Below are 19310 nucleotides of genomic sequence, written 5' to 3'. Positions count from 1 at the left end.
AGCCTCATTTTAAGTGCTTCATAGCCACATGTCGCTAGTGGCCACTGTAGTGGACAGCACAGATTATAGATTTTTTTCCATCCAAAAATTTCTATTGGAAGGAACTGATCAAAGTATCAAGACAATTGAAAAATTCTTTGGGCATATTTTCTGTCTCTCAATATATGCTTATGTTATTTTTCTTAAATTTTCCTATGATTTCATTTTATCTTTCTGTCTTTCAGTTTAAAAGGATGCTTAATCGGGAGCTCACCCATCTCTCTGAAATGAGTCGGTCTGGAAATCAAGTGTCCGAGTATATATCAAACACATTCTTAGGTGAGAATAACAATTTAAGTACAGTTTTTTAATTTTCTTTTGAGTTGTTTTTTGGAAGTAGAACCAACTCATTTTGGAAACCAACTAAGTGTTAGGACTTTTCACTTGTTTTCATTCATCATATTAGTAATTTGAGCCTCTAAGCCTCTAAGCTTTAGATACTAAGATGACAAAGTAAAATGTCTTATCTTTTAGTTTTATTCAGGAGCTTAGGGATTTTTCTGAATTAAAGTTGTATATTGCCAATTTTTCCAAAGTACTAAACTGTAAAATGTATTTTTTTAGAGCAATCTATATGCATGCATTCAACAAATTCTTGTTAAGTGCCAACCATTGTTGGGCACTGGATATTTAATGATAAATTAGAAATGGTCCTTGCCCTCAGTGAGTCTGTAGTCTAACGGACACCATGTTTGGTAACTGGTGAGGCAGATAGAGACAATAAAATTGCTAAAGAAAAGTTTGCTGACAATCATAGCTAAGAGTATGGTGTACTGGGACAGTACCATTTCTACCCCCACTCTCCCATCCATTGAAAGAAAATGCAATAAGTCATAGTCATATATAAGTTGAACATATGCTTGATTTGACTTTACTTTCCAAACAAAATTGCTGAATATCTCATTAGCACTAAACAAACATTTATTGAATGCAATGTGCAAGGATGAGTTAGAGGAGCTCACTGCCTTGAAATAGGGGCTGAATGTACTGAGACATCTGATGTCTTTTATTTGAAATCAAAAGTTAACTTTTGTGAATCTAGTATCACTTATCAGATAATGTTGGATATTCTCTGTGTTCCCCATAAAACCTTGTGACATCATACCCCTATCACTATGGTGTAGAAAATGTAAACTATCAAAAGCAATCTTAAGTCATTCAGAGAAGCTGTTTATACTCCCACAGGATGATTCATTTCTGTAAGCTGTCAGGTTCACACACTGCTGCTTTTATATTTGTGTATGAAGTTTCTACTATTGCAAAGTGATATTGAAACTAGAGTCCTTACTTGGCAAGAGCAGTTTTGAAGCCACTAAGTGAATTTCAAATGGAAATGGAGTTCTCATTTGAAGAATGGAAATAACTAATGTGTTTTGCTTTTTCCAAGTCTATTATGATACGTCTTTCAAAAAAGAATTTATTAGGACATTCTAGCAAAGACATAACCACTGAAGAGATTTTTTTTTTTTAATTTATTGGGGTGACAATTGTTAGTGAAATTACATAGATTTCAGGTGTACAATTCTGTATCACATCATCTATAAATTACATTGTGTGTTCACCACCCAGAGTCAGTTCTTCTTCCATCACCATATATTTGATCCCCCTTACCCTCATCTCCCACCCCCCACCCCCCTTACCCTCTGGTAACCACTAAACTATTGTCTGTGTCTATGAGGTTTTTGTTTGTTTGTTTGTCTGTTTTGGGTTTTAAGAAATTTAATGTTAATTATTTTGCAGTGGGATTTATTTGCTTAATTTTGTGTTTGAGGGTTTCAAATTAAGTCCACATAAATTGAAAATATTCAACTTCTCTAAAAGGAGTTTTCCTTGGTAATGTTTTCTGGAATATATAATGATCGATTAAAACCTGTCCATTTATACATGATTTAAAAAACAGGTAGAATTAATAGTAAATATAGAACATTTTTCTAATTTTTTAAGATAAGCAACATGAAGTGGAAATTCCTTCTCCAACTCAGAAGGAAAAGGAGAAAAAGAAAAGGCCAATGTCTCAGATCAGTGGGGTCAAGAAGTTGATGCATAGTTCCAGTTTGACTAATTCAAGCATCCCGAGGTTTGGGGTTAAAACTGAACAAGAAGATGTCCTTGCCAAGGTAAGATGATTTCAAAGATCATGATCATAAATATGCAACACTGCCTTTTGATGAATTTTGATTCCTTCTCTTTTAAATAGATGAACAAGTTCATTAATTTGTGGGGTTTTTTTTTTGTTGTTGTTGTTGTTTTTTTATGGGAAAGCACTTTTGTAAAGCTCTTTCTAAATTATTTGGGTTTCATTAATTTGTGGATTTAGACAGGTGGTCTGGGATATCTGTTCTTCACTTCTTTGCATCAGACATACTTGGTTGTTTGACCTTACAGAATTAGAAATCTATTAGGTCATCTGGGTTTTAGGAGAATAATTAAAGTTTTGTAAGTAGATTTTATCTATTGAAGAAGTGCTTTGAAATTGATATTGAAAGTATGTAAACATGTTGTATTGTCAAAAGGCATAAGGTTAAGCGATATTATTCAGTTTTCGATACATTTAGTGAATTTGCCCAAAGTTTGCCTGTACTTCTGTACTTACATGATGCATCCATTACATGTAAAATGAATCTTTTTTCTAATATAACGATCTTTTCATTAAAGTCAGTAACTTTTAAATGACTGTGTTCATTGTTTCATATTTTAGTTTATTTTCCTCATTTTCTTTTTTTTATCTTTCTTTAACCCCAGGAACTAGAAGATGTGAACAAATGGGGTCTTCATGTTTTCAGAATAGCAGAGCTGTCTGGTAACCGGCCTTTGACTGTTATCATGCATACTATTTTTCAGGTAATGTGCTGAAGTTCTATCACCTTTCTTTTATTTGGTGACTCAGTGTCCAGTGTGAATTGTGTGTGCATTTTATCTACTTTACTACTCACCCTCTTTTGTGTATTTTGTACTTTTTTTCTTATTTGCCCCTTTATCAAGGGACAAATAAGGATATAGAAAGGCTGAAGTGTGGGCACAATACAAATCAACCAATTTTCTTATTTTTTCCCATTTAAGAAAAAGATATGGGAAAATTTAATTGATTCATCAAAATAATAGTTTACAAATAGTCCTCATGACCCTAACTCATAGAGAATAAAGTGCTAACTTTAAAAATGAACAAGCCCTCCCTCTGAATCATCTGAGAATATAATTTCCTGTTCTGTGGAATTCTCTCTTCTCCATATCAGTGTTTCACTCTTGTTGAGCTTTTGTCCCAGCTCAGGGTTAGGATTTGAACGAGGAGTTGAGGCTGTAGATAGCCTGAAACTGGAACAGCAGGTTCCAACCCTAGAGAGAATGTTGAGATTTCACTTGGTGTGACCTGCTGGCGGAATCAGTGGCTCTAGACTCAGGCTGCCTTCGTGGTCGTGGGACACAGACGTTTTTATAACTGGAAGCTCCTTTCTGACACCATACATCTTGGGTAAAGCACCATTGGGCTCCAAAAGGACAACTCAACTCTGGTTTGATCCCTGATATTCCCAAATCTTCCCAAAAATTTCCATTTTCCTCACTAGAAATTGTGCAAGTGCTACGAGGTAACTGGGTGTGATTTGTTGTTGTTGTTAACACACTCTATGGAAAAATCTTTTTATGGAAGGACAAAATGTTAAGAGGATTTCTTTTCCTACAGGAACGGGATTTATTAAAAACATTTAAAATTCCGGTAGACACTTTAATTACATACCTGATGACCCTGGAAGACCATTACCACGCTGATGTGGCCTACCACAACAATATCCATGCTGCTGACGTCGTCCAGTCCACGCACGTGCTGTTGTCTACACCTGCTCTGGAGGTAAATCTGGCTTCTAACACTTCGAGGACACTAGCTTGCCACCCATCAAGGTTTCAAACTTTTATCCAAAAGTATATGCAGTGCAGAATATAATTGGCTTCAGCAGGAATCTGTTGAGTTATAAAGGAAAAAAAAATGTGGTGGTGGTAAATAAACAGAGTCTTTGATGATTTTGTCTGTGAAACTTGATCAAAGATTTAGGGATTCATCTGTTGATGACACTGCTTCTTTGAAATGGTCTAATGGGCATTCCCTAAAGCACATCTGGCGTACTCAATTTCAGTTTGTTGTTTTGGAATTTAGGCTGATAGCTTTTGCATTTGTAGTTCAAAGGACAATTATTTTATAAAATATAAGCAGTGCATTGATATTTTTCATAGGTTTTATTAGAAGGAAACGCTTCTTTAATTTTAACAAATCCTAAGTTGTTTCATTAAATGTTTATTAAAGCAATTTAATTTCCTTAATTGTTCAAGGGGAGATTCTTTTTTGCTAATGTATTTTATAGTTCAGATAGCTTTCATTATAAAACTGTGTTAATACTTCATGATTTGAGTGTTTCTCATCTGGAAGCAATTCTTCCCTTGTCTTCCTCCCCTACCCCCCAGGGGCAGTTGGCAATATATGGAGACATTTTTTGGCTGTCACAACTGGGGGTGTACATGCTACTGACATCTCATGGCTAAAGGCCAGAGATTCTGCTAAAAATCCTACAATGCACAGGACAGCCTTCCATAACAAAAATAATTTGGCCCAAAATGTCGATTCTGCTGAGGTTGAGGAACCTTGGTTTGAATAAAAGAAAAGGAAATAATTGTTCATTATTTTCTTTAAAAAATGATTCCAGATATTCCTTTTGCAATATTTAAAAAATATATATATAGCCAATGGAAAATGTTTCATTGTAACTTATGATAAAATTAGATAAAATATTTTCTTCCAAGATTATACTTACAGAGTTCATAACTTATGATTGTAGATAACTTAAATTATCTAGACGTCTCTTTTCCTCACACATTGATTGTATATTTTGAAGCTTTGTTTCATTTTCCATCAAATTCTAGGAACTAATTTCTCATTTGTGTATACCTTTCATTTGTGTTATTATAGAATAGTGATGTTATCTATATTGTCTGATTTTTCCAGGCTGTGTTTACAGATTTGGAGATTCTTGCAGCAATTTTTGCCAGTGCAATACATGATGTAGACCATCCTGGTGTGTCAAATCAGTTTCTGATCAATACAAGTAAGTGGAGTTCATTTATCTTTGTAGAAGATGTTTTTACTTTGTACATTTTAGAATGAGCGTCTTTATATCGGGGGTGTTTCTAGAGCTATAACCTTCTTTTGAGATTTGTAAATGCGCATTTTAGTGAGAGTGTGTGTTAATGTAATTTAGTTCTGAAAATTAGTATTATATGCCATGAGGTATATGATATTTGAAAAACATACTTTCGGGTTCTTCTGTAGAAAAAAATACATATCGTTGTTAAGGGACAAGGGTAATCAAAGTGAAAAGTTGCAGAAAGATTTAGGTAGTTATAGTGCCCCTAAGTTTTAAATAAAAAAGAAGAAAAAAAGGTTGTAATACGTAATGTTAAACCTTCCTCACTTTATGTAGGTTGTCATTTAATCCTCTTCAGAGGCTCTGACTACTGCCCCCTCCACAACCATGGCCAGCCCTGGTCTCTCCCATTTTAATTCCCTAATGAGGGCAACAGGAGCTTCTCTTTTAACTTAACACTTTCTAACCATTAATTTTTTTCTCACTGGTGGGTGACATTTCACAAAATAAGAAGTCATCACTACATTTGAACTATAAGGAGTGGTAGAGACTTTTCAGTGTGAGGCATCGCTGACACGCAGTTTCACAGAACACCTCTGTAGGGAATATTCAGGTAGTGCCTGAGCTGTGTCTTTGCAAGGAGGTTCTAGCTTGACAGAAATTCTCTTCCTTTGGTACTTGAAGTTAATTGGTAAATGATTTAAATGTCTTATTTAATTACCTCCCACTAAAGTATATAAATTTACTTTTATATTCCAAAAATAAAATACAAAGTGGTTAATATTTTTTTCTTATCTGTTAAGAATATTCCCTTTTTGCCATGAATTTATAGATAATAGCCTTCTCATGCCCTACAGCAATCTGGATCTAGTAAGTAGTCTCTGTGCATTCAACATTCATTTCTGTACTTTGCTGCAGCCAGATTTAGGGAGAATTTAAATATAGCCTGGCTTGGAGAGATTTAAGTCAGATCTTTAGAATTTTTAGATCTATTTTGATATCTTTGAAGAGCTTCTGTACTACCCTATAACAAAACGCTCTTTCGTTACTCACTCGTTTATAGGATTAGGAAAGTCGTGGATTTCCTAAAATGTGTAGTTAGGCAAGTACATTTTAGAAGTTTGGGTTATGAACTTACACTATGTCAAAGATTAGACAGGATAACATTTCATGTTCCCGCTACCTTATAAAAATCTATAATGGGGTGCTTTCAGGAATCATTAAAGCATTACTGAATATTCACCCATAAATAATAATATGCATCAGGTGCAGCTGCATGAGTACCTTGTATCAGTCGTTAGGATTCACTGTGCCCTTTCTGAGATGAGCAGGGAGGTTATATAGTGCAGGGTACACTGGCACCTTTTGTTAACCTGGCCTGATTTATTATTTTGATGGTTTGACATGCTTTGATATGGTCATCATTTTATACATTTTTAACAAATTCATAAAATTTTTGTTCTAGTTTAATGTTTGCCTTTAGAAAAGGTATGCATTTTTTTCTTTAAATTAATAACACCAAAAATTCAGACTGGTTTATTTTCTTTGCTTCCTATTGTATGTAAGATAGTATGTCCCCTTATTAAACATTAGAATTAAGAATAGATAAGAGAAAAAATTAAAAACTGTCTTAGAGGACTGTCTCTAAGTCCTCTGATAAACTTTTGAAGAAAGACAATAACCAGCTCTATTATTCTTTCTTGTGGACCCTCAAAGAGCAAAAGGGCTTGGGCTGGCACTGGGGAACTCTGGCGGGCATCGGCATGCCCACAGAGTCTGAAATGTAAGCTAGCTCGGCCTGAGTTCGAAGATGAAACTGATGCTGTCCAGAGTTTGAGACCCACTGAGATAGATAATGGTCATATTTAGGGGATTATAAATATAATGACGGTGTGTATTTATGTAACAAGGGCGTGTGTTTAAGGTCATTTTTCTGATGACCTGCCTGAGGTGGAGGGCTAAATAATCCTGCTTCGGGAAGTATTTTGTTATTCAGTATTGGAAGGGACCTCAGCAGCACTGGGAGGTTAACAGTTCCCAGCAGCTTTGGATTCCTCATGTCTTCTGGAGGGTGAGGTGTGATGAGGCCGTGTTATTCCTGAGAGAATGAATCATCATCATCATCTGGTACATGAAAGTATCCCGAGGTTGATCAGAACCCCAGGGCATTATGAGAATAGCTGCTTTAGTTAGCTTTTGACGAGGGATCATGCCAGCAAGCATTTTACTACAGGACGTAGAGGAAGCTTCGTAGCCAAATAAGTTTTAACTTTACAGCATGCTATAAAGGATTCCCTTTAATAACATGTAAACTTATGATAAATAGCTTTGTGAAATAATCTATCAAAATTATGTGATTTTTTTTTTTTTAGTTTGCAGTAAGCTGTTTCTTTAGATACATTAAGTTTATCTTCTCTTTGTTTCGTGGATTGAGCATCAGCGGCTCAGACTAGCACACTCGTAACTCTTACCTTGGAGCTGGTGCTGCCAACTTATCTGAAGCCAAAGATTGAATCTGCATTTCCTGTAATAAAGAACCCTAAAGACTCTAATCATCAAATTTATAAACCCATAGTTGGGACGTCACCTGTCTATTTTAAGGAGGCTACAGAGGCACCGTGAGGTTTCATGGCTTGCCTTGGTAGAGAGGGCCTGGACCTCAGTTGATTCTGAGTCTGTACACTTCTTAGCTGTGACAAGAGTTTCCACTATTGTCCACTTGTTCCACTTGTGTTAGTTTTAGGTGCTAAATGATTTGATAGTAATGATATGTACACTCATTGTAAACATGCTGGAGGTTTTGCAAACAAATAATTTCTCCCTGGCAGTCCGTTAAGCTTTTATAAATGATTTAGGGATACAAGAGAATCTGCATAGGATTTAAGGAAGTTGACATTCCAGGTGGGAAGCTATGAAAGTCTTTTTTTGTGATAATACGTGTAAATAAATCCATAAAATGTAAACAGCGTCATCAAGTTTTTAATATAACATGCTGGTGGGTATTTCTCATTAAAAAAAATCATTTAACTTCAGAGCATTATTTTCTGAAACTGTAACGCCGTGTGAGAAGTACAGAAACTATGTACCATTAAATTTGGAAAACGAGTAATTTTTGTTTATAGCAATGATGCCTAAGTTTGGGGGAGAGAGATTTACTCATATGAGTCATGTGTTCAAAGCATCTGACTTGATTCCAAGGGCAGAGCATTTCATTGCATTAACGTGGAGGCAGATCTAGCTACCAGTCCACACACTTTGTTTTTCATTTTTCTAGTCTCATTTTAAAATAAACTTTCTGTAGCTAATATATGTAGAATGTTATTTTTCTGTGTAAATCTAACACTTTCAAAATAAAGATAAATTCATTTTTGTTGAATGTGATTATATAGAACTAACTGTAGAGATCATTATTTTAGTCAACAAAAACAAAAAATATTGAGAGTGTACTTTATGGCAAACCTTGTCCTGGGCACTGGGAATACTGTTACAAAAGACAGATTGTGACACGTGAATACGTGTTATCAGATGACATTAAATTCAGTGGAGAAAAATAATGCAGATTAAGGGCACAGGGAGTGAATGAATTGAGGGAGTGATCCAGGCAGTCCTTGGAAACTGGATATTAAGTGAAAATCACCACTCCCTTTCCACATTTCAAGGAGAAATATTGTGTTTAGGAGAAAAGATAACCAAGTACGTTAAATTAATAACTTTTAATTTTATATAGGGTCTTAAGTCACTAAGTGGGTTGGGAGATCTGTGGGAGGGACCATTAAGATTTGCACAGATAAAATGACAAATAAGGTGAAATAAAATAAATGCCAAATGAGTGGTTAGAAAGCATATAGGAGAAAGTGAGCAGTTCTGCCTGTGGTAATCAAGAAAGACTTCATGAACGAGGTGACTCGTACTGAACCTTGGAAAATAAGGGGGTTTCAACAAAAATGTTACATAAACTAGTCTCTCTCCTCCTCTGTGCTAGTTGACCTTATAGCAAAGTATGAAGGCAACTTTTGGGTGATCTCTGAACCTTCAAGGAATCTTCATGGACTTGCAGGGTTGTCGTCTTTGTGGGCAATCGACTCAGGAACTGTAGAATCTTACCTCCCCTGTAAATGCAGCCACACACCTTCAGTCCTAAAGAAGAGTAGAAAGTTACATGTCTATCCTCAGGGTTGCTTAAGTGCCAGCATTCATTCATTTAAACACCAGCAGTCACCACCGCCTTTTTGGAACAGCCCTAGAGATTGCCAAGGCAGTAGAGGCCCACGTTCCAACAAGGAACCATTCCATGGCCTTTCTGGCCAGCCTTCACTCATCTGAAATGTCAGGAGCTACGTGCTTTCTGAGGCAGGCTTGGCTATGGCTCCTGGACAGTCCTCTGTATGAAAGGCCATCCTTAGCTTGAGTAGAATTCAGACTCTCTGTTACAATGTTCATACCACAGGTCACCGTCTTCCTTCAGGTCACAGCTTCTCATCTTTTCTTCTGTAGGTTCAATAGCCTTAATTTCTTTCATCCTTCTTCATTGGGCATATAAACTAATCCAGGTTTTTGTAAGCCTGAGGCAGTTCTTCTGTTAATGCCCCTTGTCTACATGCATATTTGCTCCCTTAGAAGAACCTTACCAGGTTAATTAGTCATTATCTCTCTAGTCAGAAAACATTATGCCTTCTTTTCAGTATATGTTATTTAATATGATTCTGTTATACACAGAATAATATTGGGTGGAAGATCCTTTATAGCTTAAATTTTTTGATTGCTGTGTTTAACCATCTGTAGATAAATGTTCATAGTTAGCGGTTTTTATAGATTATTTAAAAGTCAATTTGACCAGATACTGACTTTTTAAAAATGAATGCTATTGCTTTATCAAAAAATAGAACAAAGACAATAACACCATAATACCCACTGCCTGGTACTAGAGACATCTCTGTTCCTGTAGTTTGGGAGCAAAAATTTAGATGAATAAATTCCTATTTCTATAGTAGTGATAAAAATCATGGGATTTCACAGTGGAAATATATCTGGAACCTCTCTTCTCCTCCCTAGCTCCTTTAAAGTAATAATTGAGTTGTATTGGATATTTCTTTCTTAGAAAAGAATATATATTTCCAAATATATTTTCTGTGCATTAGTCAGCAAAATAATCAAACACATGCACTTTTAGTCTTTACAGTGACTTAAGTGGAAACAGATTCAAGTACCAGTCAAATCTTTTTTAACAACCACCTTATCGATCTGGGTCTGCTATTTACAGGACCTACTGTGGAGGCAGGGTCTCTTGCTGCCTAAAATGCACAAGTCCGGGGCAGTTGTGAGAGAGCAGCAGATTGTTCACCATTATGCAGGCAGCCTGACATCCATCTCTGTGTGACCCCATGAGCGAACACATGGGAAGGGCAATATACATGTATACAGTGACTGAACGATACTTGGAAAAGGAAATGGAAAAATGAATAAAGCTTCAACTTTCAAAGCTATACTGTGGACGAAAATAAGTAAGAGCAGCTCGAACAAATCTAGCACTGCTCATGTGGTGCAGACTGTTTTTATGCACTCTGAGTACATATCATCCTAAGTCACGTGATCCTTACATTACATAAAATGCTGGGTAGGTGGTGCACAGTTATTAGGAATACAACACCCTGTGCGCTGGACATGTTGTCAGTGTTAAGAATAATGTCATTTTCTGCTAAGCTACGGAGCTACATAGATCTGGAGGGGAGAAAAGGGAAAGCTGAGGCCCACAGGGTGAATCACCTTGCCTCCTGTCAGCAGCGTTAGAATTTATTCCCAAGATCCCAGTGCTCTTTCCAATGTTACATCAACAAGTACATTCTCTGCTAGGTGCTGTCATGTAATGGTAAGGCCCGCAGAGATGTTTAGGGGAAATTACATCCTAAACCCAAAGTATCTCACAATATGAAGAATTAGAGAAACTTAGAATGAATGGCTTTGCTAATCTTTTGTCTTTCTTTCAAGACTCTGAACTTGCCTTGATGTACAACGATTCTTCTGTCTTGGAGAATCATCATTTGGCCGTGGGCTTTAAATTGCTTCAGGAAGAAAACTGTGACATTTTCCAGAATTTGACCAAAAAGCAAAGACAATCATTAAGGAAAATGGTCATTGACATTGTAAGTAGCTGATAAAAGCAACAAAAGAGAACTGTGATGCAAATTGTTTTTAAAAAATAAGAATAAGATGAGTATCAAGTGAAAAGAACTGTATATTTCAGAACCTAATGTTGCCTTTTATGTTTGAGAAGCTGCCCCTGCTGCTGTAATGATAGTTCTATAATAGGTTTTCTACTTCTAGCAGTTTAAAATTAAGAATAATGACGGCTTACCCTCATCATTCTGGTTTTATTTTCTGAACTCCTCCAATCTGTTGTCGGGTAGAGAAAGATGACTAACAAGAGCAAAGGGTGCTGGCCTTAGCTCAAATGGATTTTTTCCATTCAAAATGTGGGGTGGGGAGGAGAATCTGCATCAACAGACAGTGCCATTTAGAAACATCCATTATGTTAATATTTTCTTTGTGCATATTATTCACAGTGATTATGAGACACAGGAAAATCTCTGGCTCTCAAATAGTTATTCTGTTAAGCTTTGTATATACAAAGATAAGAATTATCTGTCTTGGATAAACAGAAAATTACCCAGAATATTGTGTTTCTGAAGTATACTGTGAGCAATCGTGAATTAGTTCATCAAAGCCTAATCAAAGTAACCACTTTCTAGTCCAAGGAATGGAAAACATATGTGATGATGTCTTCTCCATGGAGATACCATGCCATTTTTTAACCGTGGAAGTCTATGTCAGTGCCTAATGTTTCTATATATTGCTCACATGTATCTGGGCTTCCAGAAAACTTGACAGCAAAGGGAAGAACTGCCCCAAGAAGTAGTACAGAATTTCCATGCACAGCTATTAGATGACATAGTAGTTTTCCATTTTTTCTCACATTCTGCATAATATTTTTATTTGCAAATTTTGACTTTTTTCCTCTGGACATTTTTACTTAATAAAATACTCTTTGTCTTTAAGGTACTTGCAACAGACATGTCAAAACACATGAATCTACTGGCTGATTTGAAAACTATGGTTGAAACTAAGAAAGTGACAAGTTCTGGAGTTCTTCTTCTCGATAATTATTCTGATAGGATTCAGGTAAAACATTACTTGAATTTTCATATGTGTGTGTGTGTATGTATGTGTCTAACTTTGGTAAGATTTATGTCTCCTTTCTTCCACCTTACAATTTTAGTAATATAAGCAGGATTTTTGTCCAAATTCTTAATCTTGAGAATTAAACAGATAAAATATTATTGGTCTTTGCGTATATGTTTAAAAAAAACCTAACATCCGACAAAACCAGACTCATAAACAGCTCTGGATTAAATCAACCATGCACACAAACAGTTTCTCTTGATATTTAAATGTGGTAGAGGTGGCATAATTGGGGACTATTAATACAAGTGTGAACCACACATAGACATATCATCGTTGAGCTGTTTGGAATGAGTCTTACACTACATGTATTTTTAAGTGTCACAGTCATTCAATGTGAATTTCTAGTAAAAAAAAAAAAAAGGTGCTGAAAAAGCATTTGTCTATTTTAGGTCCTCCAGAATATGGTGCATTGTGCAGACCTGAGCAACCCAACAAAGCCTCTCCAGCTGTACCGCCAGTGGACAGACCGCATAATGGAGGAGTTCTTCCGCCAAGGAGACCGAGAGAGGGAGCGAGGCATGGAGATAAGTCCGATGTGTGACAAGCACAATGCATCTGTGGAAAAATCACAGGTGATGCATTAAGCATAGAGCTTTCAAAGAGAACAAAACTGCAGTTTGAACGTTTGATCACTGTATGTGCACATCACACAGCATTTTACTGTGTGTTTTTATTAATTAGTGCTTTATTTTTGCCAGCTCATTTCACATTAGTGTTTATAAGCCCAAAAACCTATTCTTATGGTTTATATGTGTATAATCATTTATACATTCTTATGGCATTGTATTCAAGCATAATGACTATATTCCCATAGTATATTCATAGGTATAGAAATATTTGTTATCTGAATTCATAAGTAAATTCAGTTATGTGAATTTATATGGAGTAGGTGAAATTATTTCAGTTATCTGGATTCACCTATAAATTGGCTATTCTAAAATTAAGTCCAGGCCTCAAGCCAAGCCCTACCATGTAAACAACTGTTTTTGCAAACAAGAGTTTTTATGTTGTCAACATACTCTTGAACTGAGAGTTCTAGAAGCTAATTTTCACCAGCTACTAATAATACTTTTATATCATCTGTTGCCTAAAATAGTGACTTTTTTACAAAACTAAGGTTAGTAATCTTCTGTTCAATGTTATATTTGTGGGCTATATTATATTTATTTTTATGTAAGTTGTATATCTGTGTGTGTGTATATATATGTGTATATGTATATATGGGTATATATATGTATATATTATATACACATATAATTATATACACATACAATTATATGTGTATATAATATATACATATATATATACATATACACACACATATGCATATATGTAAATTGATATTAATTAGATAGATTTATGGGATCTGCTTAACCTTTTACATTATTTCTTAGTCCTAAGTCCTGTACTCAAATCAGATTTCTTTTTAACCAGGTGGGCTTCATAGACTATATTGTTCACCCTCTCTGGGAGACATGGGCAGACCTTGTACATCCTGACGCCCAGGACATTTTGGACACTTTGGAGGACAATCGCGAATGGTACCAGAGCACAATTCCTCAGAGCCCGTCCCCAGCACCTGATGACCAGGAGGAGGGCCGGCCGGGTCAAACCGAGAAGTTCCAGTTTGAACTCACTTTAGAGGAAGATGGCGAGTCAGACACTGAAAAGGACAGTGGCAGTCAAGTGGAAGAAGACACTAGCTGCAGTGACTCCAAGACTCTCTGTACGCAAGACTCAGAGTCTACTGAAATTCCCCTTGATGAACAGGTCGAAGAGGAGGCAGTAGGGGAAGAAGAGGAAAGCCAGCCTGAAGCTTGTGTAATAGATGATCATTCTCCTGACACGTAACAGTACAAAAGACTTTCATGCCTTTTTTTGTTGTTTTTCTTGTTTGTTTGTTTTTTAAGTAGAAAAATGGTTTCCAAAGTGCATGTCACATGCCACAACCATGGTCACACCTCACTGTCATCTGCCAGGACATTTGTTGAACAAAACTGACCTTGACTACTCAGTCTGGAGCTCAGGAATATTGTTTTTTCACCTCCATGAGATCGGAGCAAGGGGGACATCTTCACGAACAGCATTTTAACAAGATTTCAGCTTGGTCGAGCTGACCAAGCAGAGAAAATCAACTCCAAAATGTTTTCAAGAGAGTGTGGCTCATCAGGCAGCCCAAAAGTGGATATGTTTCGGGGTTTCGTTTCATTTTATTTGTTTGCAATATTTACAGCAGAAAGAAGGCACTACACAGACAGTGTGTACGAATGAATGAGGCAACACATGGGTCAGGAACAGAAAACGGCATGAATCTGTTACCAGGAGGAAGATGAGCCACAGAAATTGCATAATTTTCTAATTTCAAGTCTTCCTGATACATGACTGAATAGTGTGGTTCAGTGAGCTGCACTGACCTCTACATTTTGTATGATATGTAAAACAGATTTTTTGTAGAGCTTACTTTTATTATTAAATGTACTGAGGTATTATATTTAAAAAACTATGTTCAGAACTTCATCTGCCACTGGTTTTTTTCTAAGGAGTAACTTGCAAGTTTTCAGTACAAATCTGTGCTACACTGGATAAATCTAATTTACAAATTTTACTTGCACCTTATAGTTCACAGCAATTAACTGATTTGTAGTGATTCATTGTTTTATATACCAATGACTTCCATATTTTAAAACAAAAACTAATTTTATGTTGCAGGAAACTCTTTTTTGTAGGTCTTCGTTTGCTTTGCTTTTTGTGTCATTTTTTTCAGAGAAGCAGAGTTGCTCTCCACTTACATTTTTCTTCATCGTGTGCAAAGTGAATATTCGTTCAGTAATACTTTGATGTGCGTTCTGGCTAATGTGTCTTAAGTCTCATGGACACTCAACCATCAGTTGGTGTTTTCTGAAGCAAATGAGAGATATATAAATACCCAGTAGCTAAAATGGTCAGTCTTTTTTAGATATTTTCATACTTAATGTCTTCTGATAACTTTTTGCTATGTCAATAGACCCTCATTTCATAAGTGCATGTCTTTGTAATAACCCACACATGTCATGCTCATTTTTATTGTTTCCACAGTCAGTTGTAGTAAGAAAAACTGTTTCCCTTTGTGCTGCTTCATCATTTAGCGTGTGTTTGAACCTCTGTCCACATTCACTAGATAGGGTCGTATCAAATATATCATCACCATTTTGATTGATGAAAAGAAACAGGTAGTCAGGTTAGAGTTAGCGTTCATTTCTACTGCGAGGTAATATATAATGACTAGCTTTTACTCTTGATTTACAGAGAAAAATTTAACAGGTAAGTAGGCAGTTTTAACAATATTAGCAGAATATATTAAACAACACCAGTACAACTGATGTTCATTTGTTTCTATGATTTCACCATGGGATTAAAAACTATATGAGGAATATTCTTGAGAAGTGATTTTAAGTGTCGCAACTATCTTCTTTAATGGACAACCACGTAACATGTAGGAATTGCTTTATCAGTTATCATTGATTCATAAGCATGTCTTGTAGAGGAGAACTTCTTCAAATGGGTAAAGAAGTTGATGATGCCACAGCTACCAGAGGTTTGGTAATATAATGCCATCCTAGAATACTGGGATGAGTAAAAAGATCCTGCCAAAATAAAATATTAGAGATCACTCTGCTGAATTTATCACCAAGACCTATATTACAATTTTAGAGATTAATTCCCAGTATTTACCTTCAGTTGGCATCTTGGGGCATTTATTTAGTTTGGACTTTCTTCCCATTTCAGTTCTTAATAAAGTGTTTACCTTCTCTGTGAAGAGTTTGGAACCCAAATAATCATTTTTCACATTGATATCCAAGAATTGACATAAAGACTAACGGGGGTATCTAAGCAAATGGAGAACAAATAGAACAGTTAAGAAAAAGTGCAACCCTGTAAAACAGTTATATTTAGGAAGTCGCGGGGAGCTTTCTGGGGACTAGTAACTGAGACATCAGGCAAGGAAGTGACCCAAGCTGAAGATAATTCCTATTTTAATCCCCTGAGATCTACTGATGCTTAGAACCTTTGACAGAAAAATTATGTAGCTCTACGCAGAGCAGAATAGGTATCAATTAATGAATTATCAGATTTCCACCCTCCATCCCCTGTAAAAGTCAGTAAGTAATCTTCCAAAGAAAGTCCTATGTTTGGCCAAGTGGCTTCACAGAAACATTTGTGAACTTCTTTCTGTTTTAATTTTATTTATCCCTGATAGAGGTTTACAAGAAAAGGCAATCTAGGGTTTATTCCTTTTTCCAAAATATTCAAATTCCCACCTCTCCCTAATACTTGGTGTTTCCCCCACAGAGTGCCTAGAATCTTAATAATGGAAAAAATATATATCTTTAAGCAGCAATATGACACAAACAAATCCAGACCTGAAAGGGTTTATAACTGCACTAAAAAAGAGGGGCTTTTTTTTTTCTTTCAATTTGTTGGTTTTTAATGGTCACATTTTGTGAAGATACCCACCGATGGACAATCAAATTGTAGAAAATGCATAATATCCAAGAGACAGGGACTAATGCACTGCACAATCTGCTTATCCTCTGCCTTCTTTCTCCTTTCTCTCTCTCTCGCCCAAGTGTGCTTCAGAATTATACACTGCTTTAAAACGAACATCCTTTACAAGTGGCTTTACATTTCCTATAATGCCATAAGAAAATGCAATATCTGGGTACTGTATGGGGAAAAAATGTCCAAGTTTGCATAAAACCAATACATTTCAGCTTGCAAGTTACTAAACATAATAATGCTGTTTTAATTTTATTTTCTTTTATATCACTTAAAATTCACAAGAAAATAATGTAGATAGAACAAATTGCAGATAAGGAAAAAAAAACTTGAATGAAATGGGTTTCACAGAAAGCTTTATGATAATTTTTAAATGCATTATTTATTTTTCGTGCCATGCATTTTTTTTCTCACCAAATGACCTTACCTGTAATACAGTCTTGTTTGTCTGTTTACAACCATGTATTTATTGTAATGTACATACTGTAATGTTAATTGTAAATTATCAGTTCTTATTAAAACATCATCCCATGATGGGATGGTGTTGATATATTTGGAAACTCTTGGTGAGAGAATGAATGGTGTGTATACATACTCCTTGTACATTTTCTTTTCTCCTGTAATATAGTCTTGTCACCTTAGAGCTTGTTTATGGAAGATTCAAGAAAACTATAAAATACATAAAGATATATAAATTTAGAAAACGTAGCTGCAGGTCTTTGGTCCCAGGGCTGTGCCTTAACTTTAACCAATATTTTCTTCTGTTTTGCTGCATTTGAAAGTAAGGTAGTGGTGGGGCTGGGGCTGGGCATTTTATAGCCGAGTTTCGACTCAGTTCGTTTTCTGGCAATAGTTGGATTTCACAAAACCACACAAAAACTCTGGAAGATTCTGAAACCCCTTTGAGATACAAGCTCTTAAGTACTTCTTGCCATGAAGTAGCATTGCATATATAATGATTGTTTTCCCTATCTGTTGATCAAGAGCTACTCGTGTTACATTTGTTTTCTACTTTCCAACACTACTGGGAAAATACAGTCTTGTCCAGTGATTATAAAAAGTCTTTTTGGCTTCTAGAGCGCATAGGTAAATGAACTTGATTTGAAACTAGAGCCGTACATCACACATGTTGGTTAGTCATTTATTAATCAGCTTCCTGTCATGTTAAGAGAATATATACTATGAAAAAGTTCATTTTTTGGGGTGGGACCCTGGAATTTTCCTTCAGCTAAGATCAACCCAAATTTTTCTTTTGTATGTAAATCCATATGTAAACACAAAGTTTTATATGATGCCAATTCACATAGCGTAAAGGATTCACCGTGCTCTAGAATTTGTTTCTGCAAAACTTAAATTACTATAGAATTTTAAAATTTCACAATGGCCAGCTCCTGAAAGCCATGAGAAATTTCCAGTCGATGATGTGGTAACCTCCTTCCACTGTTGCCCAGCCCTCAGAAAACAAGACTTAATGAAAGGAGAGATTCTTTTTCTAGGAAAATAATGAGCCGCCTATTATTTTGTTTTATTTTTTTGACACACACTGTAGATTTTAGCAGCCCTGGCCCAAAGGAATTTGATTACTTTTGTTTTAAACAGTACAAAGGGGACACTATAATTACAAAAACACATCCTTACTGATTTTAGTTATTTTTAATTTTACTTCTTTAGATAATGTTTTCAGAGTGGTAAATTGTGTGTGAACAATTCAAATGATGATTCTTTTAGTGGTTTCTTAGCCTCTTCCCACCCATGGGGATAGTACTGTACATCAATACCTTCATATGAAATTTTTATATGCAATGAAAATAAAAGCATGGGTTGATTCTGCTTATTTATGACTCGATCTTTCACAAATAAGATTATTCATTTGAAGTTGATCAGTCAGCATGGGTTTCCAAGAGCAAGGAAGGTTGTTAAAGTGAAATGAAAAGATAGTGACATCGTAAGCTGGTATATTGATATTTATAATCAAATGAAACATTTATGTAGATTAATCCTGCTACAGAAAACACTGCTGAAATTATTTAAATGGCCTACAAGATTAAGCACAGTGTTTTGTAAACAGACTTGGGAATGAGGACTACTCTGTTTATTTGGATATTCTGGTATAATGGAAATCCGTCAGACATCCGACATGAATTTATTTGGTATGTACTCTGCAAAGTACAAGGTTCTAGAGATTCAGCAGTGAAGACGACACAGGTTCTGCTTTCGTGAACTTACAGCCTGGTGGAGGCAAAGGCATTAAACAAGCTTATACACGTGCCATCATCAGTGTGCTCTGTACAACGAACAACCTTAGGGGCCATGACTAAGTGGGAACCTGAACTTGCCCTTTTCTTGAGGGGCAAAGAAGACTTCCTT

General features: G+C 35.8%; 1 protein-coding gene across 10 annotated transcripts in view; it reads left to right on the top strand.

The window, feature by feature from the left end:
* Nucleotides 1-18784, top strand: part of PDE4D (phosphodiesterase 4D) — a 1245242-nt gene extending 1226458 nt beyond the window's left edge. For 7 of the 10 annotated variants that reach the window (XM_033111247.1, XM_033111245.1, XM_033111246.1 and 4 more), the window contains 9 exons: nucleotides 225-318; nucleotides 1984-2156; nucleotides 2782-2880; nucleotides 3719-3883; nucleotides 5030-5129; nucleotides 11154-11308; nucleotides 12222-12344; nucleotides 12797-12979; nucleotides 13842-18783. In XM_033111247.1, coding sequence (XP_032967138.1) covers nucleotides 225-318; nucleotides 1984-2156; nucleotides 2782-2880; nucleotides 3719-3883; nucleotides 5030-5129; nucleotides 11154-11308; nucleotides 12222-12344; nucleotides 12797-12979; nucleotides 13842-14258 — 1509 coding nt within the window. In that variant the 3' untranslated portion in view covers nucleotides 14259-18783. Of the gene's footprint in view, nucleotides 1-224; nucleotides 319-1983; nucleotides 2157-2781; nucleotides 2881-3718; nucleotides 3884-5029; nucleotides 5130-11153; nucleotides 11309-12221; nucleotides 12345-12796; nucleotides 12980-13841 lie in introns of all 10 variants that reach the window. The other 3 variants (XM_033111244.1, XM_033111253.1, XM_033111252.1) reach the window with 3 other exon arrangements.
* The last annotated feature ends 526 nt before the right edge of the window (nucleotides 18785-19310 follow it).

Source organism: Rhinolophus ferrumequinum, chromosome 7 (assembly GCF_004115265.2).
Source record: "Rhinolophus ferrumequinum isolate MPI-CBG mRhiFer1 chromosome 7, mRhiFer1_v1.p, whole genome shotgun sequence".
NCBI classification, from domain to species: Eukaryota; Metazoa; Chordata; class Mammalia; order Chiroptera; family Rhinolophidae; genus Rhinolophus; species Rhinolophus ferrumequinum.
The sequence above is the reverse complement of the archived record's forward strand: the minus strand, read 5'-3'. Positions and strand labels throughout refer to the sequence as shown.